The sequence below is a fragment of the Accipiter gentilis genome, chromosome 16 (assembly GCF_929443795.1).
Source record: "Accipiter gentilis chromosome 16, bAccGen1.1, whole genome shotgun sequence".
Taxonomy (NCBI): domain Eukaryota; kingdom Metazoa; phylum Chordata; class Aves; order Accipitriformes; family Accipitridae; genus Astur; species Astur gentilis.
In genome coordinates this window covers 30789887-30808244 of record NC_064895.1, presented here as the reverse complement: position 1 = coordinate 30808244, position 18358 = coordinate 30789887, and the positions used below count along the sequence as shown (strand labels likewise).

The window sequence follows — 18358 nt, the reverse complement described above, 5'->3', positions numbered from 1 at the left end:
AGGCACAGCCTGGGAGGCACAGGAGGCAGCCCTGGGGCTTTATTGGCAGTGGGGTGGGGGGGTGCTGGGTGTGGGGGGAGGGTAGCATGCTCCAGGGGGGTGGCGGGGGGGTCTCCTGGCACAGGGTGCCCAGCTCAGACGATGCCGTCGAAGCCCTGGATTCCACATTTCCTGCCTGCGATCTGGCAGCCGAAGGTGAGGGCGTCCTGCAGGCTCCTCCCTGGGGAATGGAGGTGTCAGCCCTGCCTGGACGAGCCGGGCCATGCCAAGCTATGCCATGGCCATGCCGGACCATGCCGCCCACCTGCTGAGAGCGCAAAGATGACGGCAGCGTTGAAGGTGTCCCCGGCCCCCAGCGTGTCCACAAGGGTCTCTGGGGGGAAGGCGTCCGAGTGCACCAGCTCTCCATCGGGCCCCACGGCGTCAGCCCCCTCTTCGGCCCAGGCACAGATCAGTGTGGCCCTGAGGGGGGTGGTGGTGGGGGTGGTGGGTGCAGGGTGTGGTCGTGCCCCCCCTGACCCGCACCCCTCCCACAACCACGTTACCCCGGCTGCACGCGGTCACGCAGCCCCTGCAGTGCCTCGGGAGCCGAGCGGTACCCGAAATGCCGGGCCAGGTCCTTGCTGATGAACACCTGCGGGAGAGGGGCTGGGACGGGGCGGGGGGGGGGGGGGGGGGGGGGCAATGCCCCCAACACCCCCAAAGCATGCATTGCTGCACCCCGACTGCACCCCCAGACCCCCAGCCACACCCCCTGGACGCCGACTGTGCCACCCCTATACCCCATCTGCACACACCACCCCCCCCATGCACCCTCCGGCTGCATCCCCCCGTGCCCCGACCGTCCCGCACCTGGACCCCCAACTCACGCCCCCGACACGCTGGCCGGGCCCCTGACCCCGCCCCCAGTCTATGGCCCCGCCCGCAGCCCGAATCCCCGCCCCCTCAGCCCTGGCCCCGCCCCAGCCGGTAGCCCCGCCCCGCACCACGTGGCCCAGGCCCATCAGCGGCAGCAGCTCCTCCCGCGGCTTCTCCACCTCCACCGAGGTGCGGACTCGCTCGGCCGCTGGCCGGGCCCGGTTGTGCCGCTCCACCCGCCGCATCATTGCCGCCTGCTCCGCCGCGTTACGGGCCTGCGGGCGCACAGCCCCTGGCACCGGCTGCCTCCGGGGTGTCCCCCGGCCCCCACCGCGGGCCTGTCCCCCCCAGCCCCGGGCTCACCTCCCAGTGAATCCACTTGTACTGGGAGAGGTCGACCCGCTCGAAGTCGCGGGCCGTCACATCGGGCAGGTTCCTGCGGGGCGGGGGTCAGGGGGACCTCCGGCCGTGGGACAGGGCGGACCCTGGTGACCCCCAGCCTGGCCAGGAGCGAAGGGCAGCAGCGTGGGCTGTGGAGGGCTCACTGCCGCCCAGGGCAGAGGTCCCCGTGGGGGTGGCACTGCCCGGGTGAATCATTAACGATGGCACAGCGGGACCCCAAGGTGGATGTGAAGGGCAGCACGGCCGCTGCCGCACTGCAGCTGCTGGAGCCAGGGAGGTTGGCAATGGCCACCATTGACCCTTCCACCATTGACCTGCATGAGCGCAGCTGGCCCTTTGCCAGGGCAAGGACCATGGCCTGCCGGCACCGGCATGACCAGGGGACTGCTGTCCTGGACACTGGGCAGCTGCCACATGCGGTACCGGGCATCCCCACAGGGGCTGCGCCGGCTGTCCCGGACACAGGAGCATGTGGATACCACCGCCAATCATGGTTGTGGCACAGGGGCTGATTAGGGACTGCAGGGATGATGGGCAGTGATTCTGTGTGCAGGAGTATGGGGAATCACCCAATCTGGCATGTGGGACCCCCCAGCAGGCAGCACAGGGCTGGCGCCAGCAGAGCCTCTGCTGGAGGCCAAGCATGGTGAGACCCCCGGGTGCAGGGGGTGGTCTGGGTGCCCAGCTCGGTCAGGGAGAAGGCAGGGAGGGTGCTGCAGCCCTGAGGTGACCCGGCTGAGCGCTGCCCGCTGGGCGACCGGGGCCAGGGACTGGTGTCCTTACGTGTCGTAGAGCATGATGGTCCGGGAGCCGCTGGCGGCGCTGACAACGCAGCAGGCGCAGGGCACGTCCCCGTGGGGCTGCCAGGCCACATGTGTCACATCCACGCCCCGGCGCTGGAAATCTGCCGCAATGAAACTTGGGGGACAGAGAGCAGGGTGAGGGGTTCCGCGCACCCATGGGCATGCGGGACGGCATATGCGCCCCGGCTGGCACCGGCAGTGACGATGGCGGCAGGCGGGCGGCTGTGGCACCGTATGGCATGTGTCCAGCTAGCCAGGCCGCAGCTCGGCTGGGACGAAGCTGCCAGCAGAAGAGAAGCGTAGGGGCCGGTGGGAACATCAAGGCAGGGGTGGCCCCGGGTCCCTCCCCACCCCCCCGCACCCCACTTACTCTCCAGCATGCCCGGGGGCCAGCGAGCCCATGAAGGCGCAGGGGGCTCCCAGCAGTGCTAGCACCGTGCAGGAGTTGGAGGCGTTCCCACCCCGCTGCCACCGCTGCGACACGCACCTGCAAGGCCGCAGGCCGTGGGTGCCGGGCCGGCCCTGGGAGGAGCACCGGCGGGGCTGTCCCATCGCCCCCCCCCCCCGGTACCTGGTGTCGGTGTCCTCGGCGGGGTAAGCTGGCACCACGGTGATGATGTCCAGGCACACCAGCCCAACGCACAGGATACGCTTCTTCCCCCGCGGCGAGACGGGCTCGGGCTCGGGGTCCCGCCGGGCGGCCGCCCTCGCTGCCATGCTGGGTCCGCTCCGGTACCGGCACAAGAAGCGTCCGGCCCGCCCCGCCCCGCCTCGCCCCGCCCCGCCTCCGATTAGGTCCCGCCCCCATGACCGCGCCACGCCCCTCAAGGCTCCGCCAATTACGCCAATTATCCGCCGTTACGCCGTTACTCCCACCGTGGGCGGGGCGAAGGAAGGGCGCGGCTATGCAGGACACGCCCCCGAGGCCACGCCCGCGCTCATGCCCGCGAGTGCCGGCGTGGGGGCGCGCGCTGCCCGCGTCCACAGCCCGTTGCGCGCGTCACGCGCACAGGGCGCTTTGTGCGGGCACGTTCGTTGTTCACACCGACCCCCCCCCCCCCCCAAGCCCTCCCCGTGGCAGACCCCACCCGTGTCCGCGGCTGCAGGTCCCACGGCCGGGCCGGGCAGCAGGTCCTCAGCGTGGGGCTGGACCGGGGGAGGGGGCTGGGGGGAGAGCATGGAGCCGAACCGGGCACGGTTGGGACGCGGGGGGTGCCATGGGGCGAGGACACGGCCATGGGGTCGGCGTGCGCGGGGGGGGGGGGGTGCCGGCCCCGGGGTTGGACTCTGCCCGGGGCAGCTGAGGGGGCACCCACAGGACCGGGACCAGTGCCACCGCAGGGTGCAGGGGGTCCCCCACCCTCCCCAAACCTGCACCCCGACCTGCACGTGGTGCAGCGGGGGGAGCAGGCGCAGGCGTGGGTCGGCAGGTGCTGGGCGGGGGTGCCGGCAGGCCCGTGGGAGCGCCGCTGGGCAAGTTAATGTGTCACTGGGCTGCGGCAGCGGCGGCACGGGTGGGAGGGGACGGCAGCAGGAGCGGGAGCGGTGGCACAGGTAGGCGGCCAGGTGCGGGACGGGCGGCGGGGCTGAGCCCCCGGGCAGCGGCAGCAGCTGCGGCCCAGGGTTCCCCAGGCGGATGGGACGGGTCACCGGGTCCTCCTGCCGTGCCAGGGGCTGCACTGAGGCCCTGCCAAGCTGCCTCGTGCCGGTGGCACAACCTTTGCACGGGGCAGGGAGCGCCCGGGCACGGGGCCTGCGGGAGCCCATACCTGCCTTGCCACAGGGCTGCGGTCAGGGCAGGCCCTGCCAGCAGCTGCGTGGGGCTGGGACACCCACCGGGGACCCTTCCTGCCTGTGCCGGGGCCCTGCCTGTGCTGCCCCCAGAGCCGCTGTGCCACTGGGGCCAAGGAGTCGGGGTATGGTGGGGGCCACGTGCCAGGCACTGCAGGGTCCTGGGTGTCCCTCACCATGCCGTGGCCACGTGTGCCGTGCCGGGCAGCGCTGAGCTGAGCCTGGCTGTGCTGTGTGGGGCTGTGCCCCTGTGCTGGTGGCAGGATCTCCCTGAGGGCCAAGCGCTGGCTCCGGGGCTGGGGGCTGGTGCCGTGTCAGGGTGATGCCGTGCTGCTCCCTGCCCACCCTCCCGCCGGCACCCCCAGGTCTCAGTTGCGGTGCTGGGATGGATGAGCGGCTGCGGGACCTGCGGCTGCAGGAGGAGAGGACCTTCCTGCAGAGCGTAGTGCGGGAGGAGGCCACGGAGCGGCCCCCCAGTCGGCGGCACAGTCGGGCACCGGCCATCGTCCCCGAGCCCCTCTCCAGTGACGCTGCTCTCTGTGTGCCCAACAGCCCCAAGTCGCGCAGGTAGTCAGCAGGACCCCGGCGGGCCCGGGGGAGGCCAATGCTGCCCTGCCCATGCCCCTGTGTCCCTGTGCCCCCAGGGACCTCAGCCTGATTGCGGAGGCGGTGGGACGCAACGAGTTCCTGCGGCGCCTGGGCGAGGGCTGCCCCGAGGCGCTGGCCCAGAGCTTCGCCCCCGTCTGGCACGGCCCTGGGGACACCGTGCTGGCCGAGGGCACGGAGGGCACCGCCATGTACATTGTGGCAGGTGAGAGCTCGGTGCCGGCACATGGGCTGGGTCACGTGTGTGCAGGCGTGCCTGCGTCTGTGCCGGCCCGTGAGTGTGCATTGGGGTGAGCTTGTCTGCTGTGCCTGTGGGTGTTGGGCTGCCGCACCTGCGTGTGCCCGCGCGTGCCTGCGCTGCGTGGGTGTGATGCCACTGGCCGTGTCTCTCTGCAGAGGGGCAGCTCAGCGTGAGCCAGCGGGGCCGGCAGCTCCGCATGCTGGGGCCGGGTGATGTGTTCGGGGAGCTGGCCATCCTCTACCACTGCAAGCGCACTGCCACCGTGCAGGGTAAGGGCATCTCCCCACCCCACGGGCCCCGTGTCGTTCCCCCCCAGCCCCCCAGTGACACCCCTCTGCCACAGCGCTCAGCCCCGTGCGCCTCTGGGCCATCGACAGGCAGCGGTACCGTGCCATCGCCACCAGCAATGCCAAGCAGAGACGAGCCGAGATCCTGGGGTCTCTGCGAACGTGAGTGGGGCCCAGCACCCGCTGGCACTGCCCTTGGCCCCCACCACCCCCAGGCCCCACACCCTGACCCCCTTGGTGGGGGGTTGCCAGCCTCTCCTGCCAGCCCTTGCCTGCAGAGTCCCCTCCCAGTCCCAGCCTTGTCCTCAGCATCATCCCCACCCCATGTCACCCTGTTCCCATCCCTGTCCTCATCCTTATCCCCATGTCCATTCCCATCTCATCTCCAGCCCCAGCTCATCCCAGTCCCTGTTCCTGTCTGATCCCTGTTCCCGTGCCCAGCCCCACTGCCACCACATCCCCATTCCCCAGCCCCAGCCCTGGACCTCTCCATCCCCTTCCCCAGCCCTGCCTGCTGCCTGTGCTGGGCTCCGGGGTGCAGGAGCCCAGGCAGGGTGCAGGCAGGGTGCAGGCAGAGTGCAGGCAGACTGCGGGACCCCAGCTGGCCCCTCTCGCCCACAGGGTGCACTGGCTGCGGGACCTCTCCGACAGCCACCTCTGCAAGCTGCTGGATGCCATGGAGGAGGTGGGTGCCCAGGAACAACCCCCCCCCCCACCCCCGCAGGGCCCTGGGGGGGCTGGGACAAGTCCCCATGGGCCTGCAGCCCATGGTGGGGTTGGGGGCATAATGCGGGGCCTGGGGCTGGGATGGTGGGGCTGGGACTGGCTGAGAGGGGGCTGCCTGCCCCCCTGCCTGTCCCCTGCCTGCCCACCCTGCCCCCCCCCCCCAGTGCACCTTCGCACCCGGCCACGTCATTATCCACGAAGGAGACGAGGGGGAAAACTTTTACATCATCCTGAAGGGAGAGGTGGGTACGACACCCCGCAGCACCGGGGAGCCCCCCCCAATGGTGAGGGGCAGGGCCCTGCCCTGTGTCCCCCACCCCATCCCCCCGTCCCCACTCAGCCCGTTCCCATGTCCTGGTGCTGCAGGTGCGGGTGAGCCGGCGGGTGGATGGGCAGGAGAAGCTGCTCCGTGTCCTGGGCACCGGCGAGCACTTTGGGGAGCTCTCCCTGCTGCAGTAGGTGCCCCAGCTGCCGTCCCCCCACCCTGGCAGCACCTGCGGTGCCACCCTGGCCTTGCCACCTGGCTCCGGTGTCACTGGCTGGCCTGGGCTTGCTGTGGGCAGAGAGCTGGTCCCTGCGGTGGGGGGGTGGTCCTGGCAGTGGCACCCCACACCCCAGCACAGCCCAGGCGTCCACAGCATCTCCAGAGAAGGGTGGGCATGGCTGTCGTGTGCTCACCTGCCTCTGCTCACACGCATGCCAGCCTTGCACGTGCACACATGGAGCTTTGAGCTTCGTGCTGTGGTGACAACCCCCCTTGTGGTGACACCCCACCCCCACCCCCGCAGTGACACCCTTCCCGCTGCCTGCGGCATCCCCAGGGCACCTCTGGTGCACTGGGATGGGGCATGTGCCAACTCACCTGCACCAGCTCCCTGTGCACACCCAGCTCTTGCACACATCCCCACCATGCACCCCCCCCCCTCCAGTCTCTTGCCCTCCCCCTGCCTGTCTCTCTCTCCCCCCCATGACCCCCAGCCTCTGCACAGGAACAGCCGCCGGACAGCGTCGTGCCAGGCCCAGGGACACGTCACCTGCATCACCGTGGCCAAGGAGTGGGTGTCCTTGTGTGCCCCCCCCACCCTGTCCCTGCCAGACCCTCCCTCCCTGCCCCACTGACCCCTCCTCTGCCCCCCCAGAGACTTCCTTGAGATCAGCCCCTTCTGCCCCCGGCAGCTCTCAGAGCCGTGAGTGTCCTGGGACCCTGGAGCCCCCAGGACCCCCAACCCCTCAGGGGACCCCAGGGCAGTGCTCGGCTCCATGGGGAGCCCCCAGCCCCAGGGGAGACACCCAGTGGGGTGGGGGGCTGGTTGGGGGGGCAGGAGGTGGGGGTGCCATGGGGGACAAGGGAGATGGGGGTGGCCATGGCCTGGGGGGGATCAGGGGTGAGGGGGCCTGGGGCGATGGTCCTGGCAGAGAGCTGGTGGCTGGTGATGGTGCGGCTGGGCCGGGGGCTGCACCGTGGCCCTGGACTCTGCCCGGGGTGGGTGCCCCAGTCCAGGCATCATCCTGCTCCCACTGAGCCCTATGGCACAGGGCTCTGCTCACTCTGCCATGGAGGTGCCCCCCCCCCCCCCCCCCCCCCCCCCACTGTGGACCACCCGGCCAAGGTGGGTCCATCCTGGTCCCACACATGGGTCTGGGTCCCTGCTGCCCCCCACACCCTGTGCCTGTCCCTGGTGGGGCCATGGGGCTCCAGGGCCGTGGGGAAGGGACTGTGGGGAGGGGGCTGTGAGGGTGCCTGGTGCTGAAGCAGGGGCTGGCCCCACTGCCCTCTGCCTCCCCGGCTCCTTCCTACCCCAGAAACACGTCTGAGACAGAAGCGTCAGCCCTGGAAGGTCCTGGGAGGTCAGTGCGGGATGGGGACTGGGATGGGATGGTGGGATGGGAGGGGATGGGGATGGGGATGAAGAAGGAGGTGAGAACGAGGACCCCTACAGGAATGGGATGGAGATGTGATAGGGAGGGGATGAGAATGGGGATGGGGCCACCCTGCCCTGGGACTGGGCTCCCTGCCTTCAGGCCGTGGGTGGGCAGTGGCGGCGGGGCAGAGAGCAGCAAGTCAGCCAAAGCCTAGCCCTGTGACTGGGGGTCACTGGGGTCCAGCTGGGTGACACAGGGTCCCTGGGGTTGCTCTGGGTGCTGCAGCATCCCCATGGCCCAGGGTACAGCCTGGTGCTGGGAGGTCCCTGAGGTCCACCCCAGCACTGTCCCTGGGGAGCAGCAGGGGGGTCCTGGGCACCAGCAGGCTTGGGTGTCGGCAGCCCCTCGGTGCTGGTGCGGGTGCTGCAGGGCCACGGTTCCCACCCACAGGGGTTGGGGGTCCCCGAGCCTGCGGCAGCCCCTGGCACCGGTGCGGCGGCTGGAGGACCTGGTGGCTGTGCACTACGAGGAGGGGCCGCGGCAGGGCCAGCGCGTCATCCTGGGCACCGGCGGCTTCGGCAGGGTTGACCTGGTGAGAGCTGGACGCTGCACCCGCCCCCCCCCCCCCCCCCGACAGCTCCTGGCACCCGGCCCCATCCTGCCGCGGCTGATCGTGCCTATCCCGGTGCCCATCCTGGTTGCCCATGGCCGCCCGTGCCCAGGTGCGGTCCGGGGAGCAGCTCTTTGCGCTGAAGCAGATCCGCAAGGACTGGGTGGTGCGGACGCAGCAGCAGGAACACGTGCGCACCGAGCGGCGGGTGCTGGCGGGCAGCCGCAGCCCCTTCATCGTGGGGTGAGAGCGGGGGCTGCGGGCACTGGGGGGGGCAGCGGTAGGGGCGGCACGGCCGCTGGCATCGCCGAGGTCCTGCCGACCCCTCTCTGCCGGCAGGTTTTTCGGCACCTTCCGGGATGGGCAGTATGTCTACCTGCTGCTGGAGTTCTGCCAGGGCGGCGAGCTGTGGACCAAGCTGCGTGAGATGTATGGAGACGGGCTGAGCGGGGGTGGCAGTGCTGTGCCATATGGCACCGTGCCACCACTGGTCCCTGCGGTGCAGGCGCTGCTTTGAGGAGCCGCTGGCCGTGTTCTGCTGTGCCTGCGTGGTTGAGGGTCTCGAGTACCTGCACGGCCGCGGCATCGTCTACCGCGACCTGAAGCCCGAGAACCTCATGCTGGACCAGCGCGGCTACGTCAAGCTGGTACCGGGGAGGGTGTCCCAGCAGCACCAGCACCGCCGCAGCGGTGCCTGGGCAGGGGGTGGTGGGGGCTGCGCTGGCTGATGGTGCCGGCACCCACAGGTTGACTTTGGCTTCGCCAAGGAGCTGGGGCGGGGGGAGAAGACCTACTCCTTCTGCGGGACCCCCGAGTACCTGGCGCCTGAGATGTTGCGCCAGGAAGGCCACGACTTTGCTGTCGACTTCTGGATGCTGGGCATCCTCACCTTCGAGCTGCTGGTGGGCAGGTGAGCATGCGCTCCCGAGGCTGGCCAAGCCCCCCCCCCCACCTTCCCCGCAGCAAGGCATCCACCTGCCTGTGCCCCACAGGCCCCCCTTCCACAGCGCCGACCCCCAGCAGATCTACAGCCGCATCCTGGACGGCGTCTTCTCCTTCCCCGCTTTCCTCGGCGAGGCCGCCTGCTCCCTCATTGGCAAGCTCTGCAGGTGCTCAGGGCACCCAGAGTGGGGTCCTGCAAGGGCGGGGGGGGACGGGGGACGGGGTGCTGGGTGCAGTGGGGTGCGCTGGGCAGGGTTGTGGCACCTTGGGTGCCCTGAGTGCATCACTGCACCCCAGTGTGGACGGGGGGGGGAGGGTGTCCCCACTTACATCATTGGATCCCAGTGTGCTGGGGGGGTGCCCCCCAAGCCCCTGCCCCACACCATCCCCTTGCAGACGCCGTCCAGGTCAGCGCCTGGGGAACACGGCCAGCGGCATCCGTGGCATCAAGAAGCACAGGTGAGGGAGGGGTCGGTGGGACCCTCATGCCCCACTCCCCCTGGCCCCTCCTGCAGCCCCCCCCTCTCCCACCCCAGGTGGTTCGGGGCTGTGAAGTGGAGGAAGCTCTTGCTGCGGCAGCTGGAGGCACCCACCCTGCGGCTCATCAAGGAGGTGAAGTGGGGGCTTGGGGGGGGCTTGTGTGGGTGCTTCTAGGGGGGAAGGGCAGGAGGGGCCGGCTCTGACCCCGTCCCCCCCCCCCAGGGACCCCCCTACGTCAACTTCAAGCGTTTCTCGGTTGACTGGACGCCAGCGGAGGACGAGTTTTCAGGCTGGGATGAGGATTTCTGATGGCAGCAGGACCCCCCCCCCCGCCCCCAGGCCGGGCTGGCTGTGCCCCCTCCCCACCGCACCCCTGGGCCGGGGCGATGCCGGGGGCTGCCCTGTGGCCTCGTGCTCTCCTGGGTGTGGGGGGGGCTTCTCCAGGGGAATAAATCGTGGGGCCACAGGAAGGAGCCGGAGCCGCTGGTACAAAAACCCGGTGCCGCATCTTTATTTCGTGGGGGGCAGTGGGGGGCTGGGGGCGGCGTGGGGGGCCGGGGCGGGCTGTGTGGGGCAGGGGCGCGTGGCGGCGGGGGAGCGAGGGGTGGGGGGTGCTGATAAATAACAGGGCGGGTGGGGAGGGGGGTCCCGCCGGGGTGTGGGGACCCCCCCGGCCCGGCTGTGTCCCCGGCTGGCCGGCAGCCCCGTGCCGGGGGGTGGGGTGGGGTTGCGCCAGGGTCCGATGGTTTTAGGGGTCCTCGGCATCGTAGAGCAGGGCCCCACTGAAGACAGTGAGGGGTTCGTCGGGCGCGTGGGCCAGGCGCCCCGAAACCAGGTCCACGCAGAGGGTCTCGCCGGCCGCCAGCGGCAGCAGGAGGCTGAAGACGCCGAGCGCCCCGGGGCTGGGCTGCAGTGCCGCCACCGGCTCCTTCTCCAGCCCCTCTGGCTGGAAACCGGCCGAGTCCAGGCGAGCGATGCCCTGGTTGGAGCGCGACAGCACGGCCTCCAGCTTCTCCCCTTTGTGCCCCGTCAGCACCGCGCTCACCAGGTACCGCCCGCTCACTGGTGCCGTGAAGGTGCCTGCGGTGGCGGGCGGTGGGCATCAGTGCCGGTGGCCACTCTGTCCCCAGGGACTCCGGGACAGGCTCTGCACCCCCAGGCTCCCCCACTGCCGCCCCAAGACAGGCAAGGCACTCCCTGAGGACCCCCCCCCATCCCACAGCCTTCATGCCATCCCAGGATCATGCTTCACCCGTGCCCAGCAGCCCTGATCCGCCCCATCAGCCCCACTGCAGCCCCCCATCAGCCCCCCAGCCCCCACTGCAGCCCCCCATCAGCCCCACAGCCCCCACTGCAGCCCCCTGTCAGCCCCACAGCCCCCATCAACCCTGCAGCCCCCACTGCAGCCCCCATCAGCCCCGCAGCCCCCCGTCCACCCCGCAGCCCTCACTGCAGCCCCCACCAGCCCGCCTGTCCCACGCGTGGCTGCGCTGTGTGGGCGCGCACCCGTCTCGGGGTCGTAGGCGCCGCCGTCGTTGAGCAGGACCTGGTCGAAGGGGACGGTGCCCAGCTCCGTGTGCTGGGTGCTCAGGGCGGCCGAGAAGGCGATGCGGGGCACGGAGCCCGGCTCCCCAACCTCGCCTGAGCATAGCGGTCAGGACGGGACACCCTGGCCCTCCCTGCCCCTCCTGGCACCCCCAGTCCCTGACACCCCCCCCCCCATACCTGCCCCTTCACTGTGGCCGTGCCCCCCCCGCCTTGACCATGTCCCCCACTGTGCCCCCCAGCCCCTCTGCCCCCAGCCATGCCCATCACCCCAGGCTGCCCTGCCCAGTGCCTTGTGTCCGCCCCCCCACCCCTTGCTCCCTTTGCCCCAGCCCACACCCCCCCAGCTGCCATTGCAGCCCCCCAGGCCCCAACCTCAAGCCCCCAAAGCCCCAGCCCCCCCCTCCCCAAGCCCCCCAGCTCCCTCCCCCAAAGCCCCCCAGCCCTACCTCTCTCTCCTGGCAGCCCTAGGAGGGAAGGGGAAGAGGGGGCTGCAGGCCCGGCATGGAACAGGACCCCCCAGGGTGCAGGGTCCATCCATGCCAGCGCTGCCCCACTGTGGGGACCAGGGCAGCGGGGGGGGGGGGGGCTGCTCCTTACCAGGGGGGCCCACGGGGCCTTGTTCTCCATCCTTGCCAGGGGGCCCAGCGGGGCCGGGGGGGCCCATCTCACCCATGGGGCCGGTGGGTCCAGGGGGGCCAGGGGGGCCTGAAGGGAGGAGAGTGTTAGAGCCGCCCCGGCCCCAGAGCTGTTCCCCTCACCCCACAGCCCCACGGTCCCACGCCTTGAGCCCCCACCTCCCCGTGACTTGTGTCCCCACGTCCTCATGCACCGCAGCCCCACGTCCCCACACCTTGAGCCCCCACATCCCTGCGACTTGTGTCCCCACAGCCCCATGGCTCGCATTCCCAAGCCCCGCAGCCTCTTGCGCTCCTGTGTCCCCACACCCCAACACCCCCAGACCCCCACCACCATGCCCCCATGTCCCCAACCGCCTTGCTTTCCAGTGACCCCGTGTCCCTGCATCCCCGTGCCTCTGCCATCGTCCCCGAGTGCCGTCTCCGTAGCCCTGCACCCCCCCGGACCCCCTCCGCGATTCCCCGCATCCCCCACCCCGCGGCCCGTCCCCCCTGCGCACCGGTGAGGTCCCTCTGGGTCAGGCGGAGCAGCTCCCCGCGCAGGTGCTGCAGGCTGGCGTTGAGGGCGCCGAGCCGGCGCGGGAGCTGGGCCTGCATCGCCTTCTCCAGCAGCGCGGCCTGGGCGCGGGTCGTGCCGTTCAGCTCCCGCACCGCGTCCCACAGACCCGCCACGTGCCGGCCCAGACCCTCGCGGACGCCCCGCAGCCCGCCCGCCACGGCCTCCAGCTGCTCGCAGACACCCTCCAGCTTGGCCAGCCGCGGCTCCAGGCCGGCCGGGCAGCCCCCGGTCCTCGCCAGCTCCCGCGCCAGCCCCTCCAGTCGCTCCTCGCTCTCGGCCTGCCGCGCCGCCGCCGCCGCCGCCGCCTGGTCCAGCTCGGCCACGATGCGGTCGGTGATGGTGCCCAGCTGGCGCTGCCGGGCATCCTGCTGGTCCAGGGCATCCTGCAGCCCTTGCACCGTGACGTTGAGCCCACCAAGGGAGAGCAGCGCCGCCGCCAGCTCGCCCCGCAGCCCCCGCAGCTCCGAGGGCGAGGTGCCCCCGAAGACGCCGAACCCCTCCAGCGGCGGCTCCGGCTCCAGCTCCGGCTCCGGCTCTGGCTCCGTCGTGGTGGGTCCAGGCTGGGGCGGGCGGCAGGCAGCAGTGCAGGCGTCCACCTCGGCCCGCAGCCGCTCCAGCTCCTGGGGCGGCAGCGGGGCGCAGGGCCAGGGGCAGGAGCCGCCGTTTGGCCCCCCCAGCTTGGCTTCCAGCCGCCCTGTCCGGTTGCGGAGTTGCGCCAGCTCCTCTGCCAGGGCCCCCCCCCGCCTCCAGCTGCCCCAGCCGCCCTGCCAGCCGCCCCAGTGCCTCCCCCTGTGCCCCCAGCAGCTCCCGCAGTTCCCCCCCCTCCGCCCGTAGCCCCTGCAGGGTCCCGGTCAGCCCGTCCTCGCCGGCCCCCAGGGCCTGGAGCTGCCCCTCGGTGTCCTGCAGCCGCCGCTCCAGCTGCTGGAGAAGGGGGCCAAGCTGCCTGTCATCCCGCGTGTCCCGGCTGCCCGCTGTTGGCTCTGGGGGTACTGGGCAGGGCTGGCCGCAGCGGGCCAGCAGCCCCTCCAGCTCGGTCAGGCGGGCGCCGCGCTGAGCCCCGCTCACCGCCAGCCCCTCCACAGCCCGGCTCAGGTTGGCCAGGCGTCCCGGCAGCCCGCTCAGCCGACCCTCCGGCTCAGGGGACCAGGGGCCAGCCTGTGAGGCGTTCAGTCGCCCTTCCAGCTCCGTCAGCCGCCTGGCCAGCACCGGTCCCTGCCCACCTGGCCCCGCCACCGCCGTGGGCAGCCCCTCCAGGCGCTGCTCAAGTTCGGCCAGGCGCCGGTGCAGGTCGTCTGTCGCGGGCGGCGGGATGGCACCGGGAGCCAGGCGGCTGCTCAGGCTACTGATGTGCCGCTGCACCGTCTCTACCGCCTCCCGGTTGCGCTGGTCCACCGAGCCCACCAGCTTCTCCAGCGCCCGCATGCGCTCCCGGTCCTCTGCCGCCTGCCGCCGCAGCCCCTCGGTGCCGGCCGCGCAGGCGGCACAGGTCTCCTGCAGCCGTTGCTCCAGCTCGCGCAGTGCCGTGGCTGCCCCTGGGCCCCCCGCCGCGGTCACCGTGTCCTCCCGGCCACTCTCCTGGTGGCGCAGGCGGCTCTCCAGCTCCTCCAGCCGCCGCTGGACGTGGCTCAGTGCCTCCCGCACCTCGGCGGGGGCAGCCGCGTCAGCCGGCTGCTCGCCGTCAGGGCCGCCGTCCACCCCCCGGTGCGGGTGCTCCGACGGCGACTCCTGCCCAGCCCGCAGCTCCTCCACCTGCTCGCTCAGCCGCCGCACCTGCTCCTCCAGCTGCCGCACCTTCTCTGCATCCCCACCTGCACCTGCCGCCGCACCGCACCGTCAGGGTCACGGCTGTGCCGGGGCCACCTCCACCAGCACGTGCTCCCCCCCCCCCCCCCGCCCACCGGCACTACCTTCACCCCCCAGGCCGCTGAGGGGGTTGCCAAAGCCAGACAGCGTGGGGCGGCCGGGCCGGGGCCGGGGGCGGCCGGTGGGCAGGGTGGGTGCTGATGCTGGCCCCTCGGTGCAGTCCTCGCCTGAGTAGCCCTGGCAGCAGCGCCAGGCCAGCTCCGACACCGTCCTCTGGGACACCTTGTATCGGGGCCGCAGGAAGCTGCGGTACCTGCAGGTGGAGGAGACCCTGCTGCAGCGGTGGGGGGACGACCGGAGCCCCCGGCTGGGCAGCAGGGGCAGATGGGGGGGTGCCGGGTGGGGGTCCCAGGCACCGGGAGCGGGGCTGGTCCCGGGGCAGCAGGGGTGGGGGGTGAGAGCCCTGCCCGCACTCAGCCCCCCGCTCCTCCCAGTGCTCAGCTGCCTGCCAGGTCCCCACTCTTGGGTCGTGCTGACCACCGCCAGCCCCGTCCGTGCAGAGGCGTCAGGCAGCGGCTCGGGGCTGGGCAGGCGGGACCAAAACCAAACACAGGCCGTGGTCTGGCCCCGGCGGCACGGCTGGGTCCTCGCCTGAGCCCAGCCTCTTGCTCAACTGCCGGCAGCCGGGGGGGGCTGCCCCTGCCTGGCCCCGCCACCCCGCCACCGGCATCACCTAGCGCTACCGGCCCCGCCGCCGAGCTGCTGGCCTGGAGACCTGCCCTGGGTGTGGCGTGCGCCGGGGGTCCCGACATCCACCTTGCAGGTGGCTGCTGGCTGGGCAGGGGCGGTAGCCGATCACCCACCCGGCACCGCTCGAGGCCGCCTGGCTCTTGCGAAAAAGTAAACACGAACCCGGGGTGGATAAACACCGGCGGCGGCGACGGTGGCGGGGCCACGGCCAGACTCGGCTCTACTCTGAGGAGCCTCCCCAGCTCCCCCAGCCCCATCCCCACTCACGCCAGGACACGGGGGCACTGGAGCTGCCCCCAGCCGCAGGGCTGGTAATCCGCCTTCACAAAGCTCTCGACGCCATCCTCCACCACGCAACTCACGCTGCGCGTCACCACGTAGGCACACCAGTTCCTGTGGGGAAAGGGGTCAGGGCGCCCACCCAGCACGCACTGCGCATCGTCCCGGCGCTCACCCAGCATCCCCCCCCCCCAGCCCCCAGCAGGCATCCCCCCCACACACACCAGATCCCCCCCCCGGCACACCCCCACACTCACCCTGCCGGCCCCACCGGTAGCAGCCGTCACGGCCCAGTGCTGTGCGCTTAATGGACCGGATCCTGCCCCATGCCCGAGCCCTTTCATCCCTGCTCTGCCCAGCAGTCCGTAGTGCCAGAGCCCTTTGCTGAGCCCCGTTAGGGGCCGCTGGAGCCAGAGGACTGGCCACAACCCCCTGGGCAACCTGCGGGGATGGGGGCTCTCCCTGTGGGGTTTGGGGTGGCCAGGCAGGGTTTGGGGTGCCAGGCACCCCATCATGCCGTGCTGTGAGGCCCCGTGCTGCCTGTTCCAGGGACAGGCGCCCCACGGCTTGTCCCATCACTGCCCTGAATGTCCCCGGACCCCTCTGCTCTGGTGGGGCAGGGGCAGCTGGGGCAGCCACCCACTGAGGGGAGGGGCTCAGCCACCCCACAGCCATTGTGCCCCCCCAACCAGGAGTCTGCAGCTGGGGGTCAACCGCCCCTCTGAGCCAGAGCAGATGGCAGGGATGGGGGGACAGTGTCCCTGCGAGGGCACCCGCACCCACGTTGGGGGTGCAAGAACCCAGGCTGCCCAATGGGGGGCTGCAGCACGACCAGCCATGGAGCCCCACAGCTCCCAGCTGGGTGCAAACCCTGGAGCATGGTGCGGGACCCCAGCCCAGCCCCACAGGCTGCGGGGACCCCAGCCCCACGGCGCAGGACCCCAGCCCGGCCCCACAGGCTGCGGGGACCCTGGCGCAGCCTTATATGGTCTGAGCCTGGATCCTGGAGCCCAGCCCCGTACCCAGCACCCCCAGCCCCACGCAGAGCAGCCCCCCCGGGCAGCCCCGTAGGGAGCAGCCTCCCAGGCCCCTTGAACCCCCGTGGTGGGAGCTGGGCTGCGGTGGGGGCCCACGGTTCTGCGGCCAGTTCCCGTCAGCCCGGCTGGTTCCCCTCAGGCCCCGGCTGGATTCCAACTCCTTCCCCGGGGGCCGCCGGGAATTCCTGTGCCGACAGACACCCCCCCCCCCCCCGCCTCCCTCCTTCCCTTCCCTTCTCTTCCCTTCCCTTCCTGGCCCCCCTGTGCCCCCTCAGCCCCAGCCTGGGACCCCCCAGGCTGCCCTGGGGTCCCAACGCCTAGGACCGGGGATGTCCACATCCCAAGGATGGGATGGGACAAGAGCCCTCCTGAAAGGGCAGGGCATGGGGACAGCCCCCCAAGCACAGGCAGGGGCCGCTGCACCCCCCCCCAAGCCATGGGGATGGGTCGCGGTGCTCCCCAACCCGTGGGGAGACCCTGCTGTGCCCCCAAAGCTGCAGGTGAATGCTCAGCCGTGTCCATGCCCCACCACTGTGCTGTGGGGCTGGGCTAGGGCCTGGGGGTGCCTGTCCCATATCCCCCCCTTTCCAGGCAGCCCTGCACCTGCAGCCAGGTCCTGCCACCCTGCCCTGGGCTGCTGGGGCTGCCGTGGGGCTGCCGTGGGGCTGCAGCGGAGCCAGCAGTGGGGCAGGGGCAGGGACGGGGCAGATGCCGGCCGTGGACGTGCCGGTGCAGCTCCACCCCACGCGGCCACGCTGCTGTGGCGCTGATGTGGCCGCAGTGAGAGTGTGACCCCCCAAATCAGCATGAGTGTGACCCCCAGCCCTGCGTATGCCCCCCAGCTCTCCGACCCATGGCCCCACGCCACCCGTCCACAGCCCCCAGCCCCTGGCACGGCACGGGCAGGGATGGGGACAGGGACACGGTGGGTCCGGGCCCCTCGCCCCCTCGCCATCCCCGACAGCGCTAACCCTGCACCGGGACCAGCCCCGGGATTCCCGACCCCCGGCACCGCGGCACGCGCGGCAGTCGGCACCCGCCTGCGCTAAGCCCAGCACGCCCACCCGCCCCCGCGGAGAGCCGGCGCTTGCCGGGCGCCCGCTGCTCCACGCCTGGGTCTCGCCTGAGCCCCTCCTGACACCCTGCCCCACGTGCGCCTCTGCAGACCCCCGGGTCCATCCCCGCCACGTGCCCCCGGCCTGGCGCCTCGCAGATCCCCCCGACCACCTCCCTCCCCGTGCGCCCACCTCCCACGCCCGCCAGGGACCCGTGCCGGGGTCGCCGGGTGAGCAAGGGGTGGGGGGCAGCCCCCTGCCAGGTCGGGGGAGCCCCCAGCACCCGGCATGGCAGCACCGGCTGGGGGCAGGACCCGCCACCCCTCACCCAAGCCGGTCGCAGCATGTGCTGGTGCCCAGCCGGTGCCAGGGTCCCCGCGGTGTCGGGGCAGGAGGCTGCACCCTGCGGCCTCCCGGCACTCCCGGGCGGCAGTGCCGCCTGGGTCCCCTCCCGGTATGGCCCAGCGGTCACGATTCCTACCTGTGCCGGCTGGCAGCCCGGGCACCGCTGTGGGCCGTGGCAGGGCCCTGCGGGGCCGTGGCCTGAACGGCGCTGTGCGGGGCAGCCCCCCCGGTGTAGAGGCTGTACCTGGGGGGGAAGTTGGCGGCCAGGGCCTGGGCGGCCAGGAGGCACGGCCAGAGCCAGGGGGCCATGCTGGGCAGGCGGCTCAGCACGGCACGGCACGGCACAGCTCGGTGTGGCACGGTTCGGCTTGGCACGGCGTGGCTCGGCGGGCACGGCCCAGCTCAGGAGTGCATGGCGCGTCCCGTCGCGGCTCCGTCCCTCCCGGCTCTGCGCCGCACGGCTCGGCTCGGCTCGGCACGGCGGCTCTGCCCTCCCCTCGGCCGCGCCTCGGCCAGCCCCTCGCCGCCAGAGCCGCCCCGGCGCTGCCCGCCGACGGGGTCCCCGGGGCCCCCCGCTTCCTGCCCGCCGCGGCCCCCTTCCCCGGCCCGCGCAGCCCCCGGCGCGCCCCGGCCTCCACCGGGCACCGCGGCCCCCGCCGGCCCCCGCCCCCGCCGCCCGCACATCTGCTTCTCGTTAGGCCGGGACGCCAGCGAGGACGGGAAGGAGGGATGGGGGAA

The 18358-nt window shown here is 72.1% G+C and overlaps 3 protein-coding genes across 6 annotated transcripts; 1 reads left to right on the top strand and 2 right to left on the bottom strand.

Moving 5' to 3' along the window:
- Positions 1–21: 21 nt before the first annotated feature.
- Positions 22–2799, bottom strand: KHK (ketohexokinase). 3 transcript variants are annotated; one of them, XM_049818410.1, is made up of 8 exons: positions 2635–2799; positions 2434–2550; positions 2044–2178; positions 1222–1294; positions 987–1133; positions 546–634; positions 305–462; positions 22–220 (listed from the first exon to the last, which is right to left on the bottom strand). In XM_049818410.1, the coding sequence occupies exons 1-8, from the start codon at positions 2778–2780 to the stop codon at positions 135–137; spliced, it is 951 nt and encodes a 316-aa protein (XP_049674367.1). In that variant the 5' UTR covers positions 2781–2799; the 3' UTR covers positions 22–134. The 3 variants fall into 3 exon arrangements, with proteins under 3 accessions (XP_049674367.1, XP_049674368.1, XP_049674369.1); XM_049818411.1 differs by having other exon boundaries at positions 1038–1133; XM_049818412.1 differs by lacking the exon at positions 987–1133.
- A 1423-nt stretch (positions 2800–4222) lies between these two features.
- On the top strand, positions 4223–9933 carry LOC126046258 (cGMP-dependent protein kinase 1-like). Its single transcript, XM_049818423.1, has 19 exons — positions 4223–4421; positions 4499–4665; positions 4857–4970; positions 5045–5150; positions 5610–5673; positions 5879–5956; positions 6081–6169; positions 6704–6769; positions 6854–6901; positions 7518–7562; positions 8028–8169; positions 8300–8430; positions 8527–8616; positions 8693–8834; positions 8934–9097; positions 9180–9296; positions 9526–9588; positions 9666–9741; positions 9832–9933. Exons 1-19 carry the CDS (start codon positions 4240–4242, stop codon positions 9916–9918), a joined length of 1971 nt encoding a protein of 656 aa, XP_049674380.1. The 5' UTR covers positions 4223–4239; the 3' UTR covers positions 9919–9933.
- Positions 9934–10167: 234 nt separating this feature from the next.
- On the bottom strand, positions 10168–18114 carry EMILIN1 (elastin microfibril interfacer 1). Of its 2 annotated transcripts, XM_049818386.1 has the most exons (9): positions 17757–18114; positions 15172–15297; positions 14259–14467; positions 13241–14165; positions 12293–13155; positions 11755–11862; positions 11604–11621; positions 11116–11250; positions 10168–10689 (listed from the first exon to the last, which is right to left on the bottom strand). In XM_049818386.1, the coding sequence occupies exons 1-9, from the start codon at positions 17927–17929 to the stop codon at positions 10358–10360; spliced, it is 2889 nt and encodes a 962-aa protein (XP_049674343.1). In that variant the 5' UTR covers positions 17930–18114; the 3' UTR covers positions 10168–10357. The 2 variants fall into 2 exon arrangements, 1 of the variants encoding a protein (XP_049674343.1); XR_007508284.1 differs by lacking the exon at positions 10168–10689 and having other exon boundaries at positions 11129–11250; positions 12293–14165; positions 17865–18114.
- Between the last annotated feature and the right edge of the window lie 244 nt (positions 18115–18358).

Excerpts from the sequence above, each read along its gene's own strand:
- LOC126046258 (XM_049818423.1), top strand. The coding sequence starts at position 4,240 with ATGGATGAGCGGCTGCGGGACCTGCGGCTGCAGGAGGAGAGGACCTTC. Across the intron at positions 9,098-9,179 it reads TTCGAGCTGCTGGTGGGCAG|GCCCCCCTTCCACAGCGCCG; the intron begins GTGAGCATGCGC and ends TGTGCCCCACAG. Across the intron at positions 9,742-9,831 it reads CCCTGCGGCTCATCAAGGAG|GGACCCCCCTACGTCAACTT; the intron begins GTGAAGTGGGGG and ends CCCCCCCCCCAG.
- EMILIN1 (XM_049818386.1), bottom strand. The coding sequence starts at position 17,929 with ATGGCCCCCTGGCTCTGGCCGTGCCTCCTGGCCGCCCAGGCCCTGGCC. Across the intron at positions 14,166-14,258 it reads CAGCGGCCTGGGGGGTGAAG|GTGCAGGTGGGGATGCAGAG; the intron begins GTAGTGCCGGTG and ends GTGCGGCGGCAG. Across the intron at positions 10,690-11,115 it reads CGCCTACGACCCCGAGACGG|GCACCTTCACGGCACCAGTG; the intron begins GTGCGCGCCCAC and ends CCGCCACCGCAG.
- KHK (XM_049818410.1), bottom strand. The coding sequence starts at position 2,780 with ATGGCAGCGAGGGCGGCCGCCCGGCGGGACCCCGAGCCCGAGCCCGTC. Across the intron at positions 2,551-2,634 it reads GCCGAGGACACCGACACCAG|GTGCGTGTCGCAGCGGTGGC; the intron begins GTACCGGGGGGG and ends GCGGCCTTGCAG. Across the intron at positions 463-545 it reads CGTGACCGCGTGCAGCCGGG|GGCCACACTGATCTGTGCCT; the intron begins GTAACGTGGTTG and ends CACCCCCCTCAG.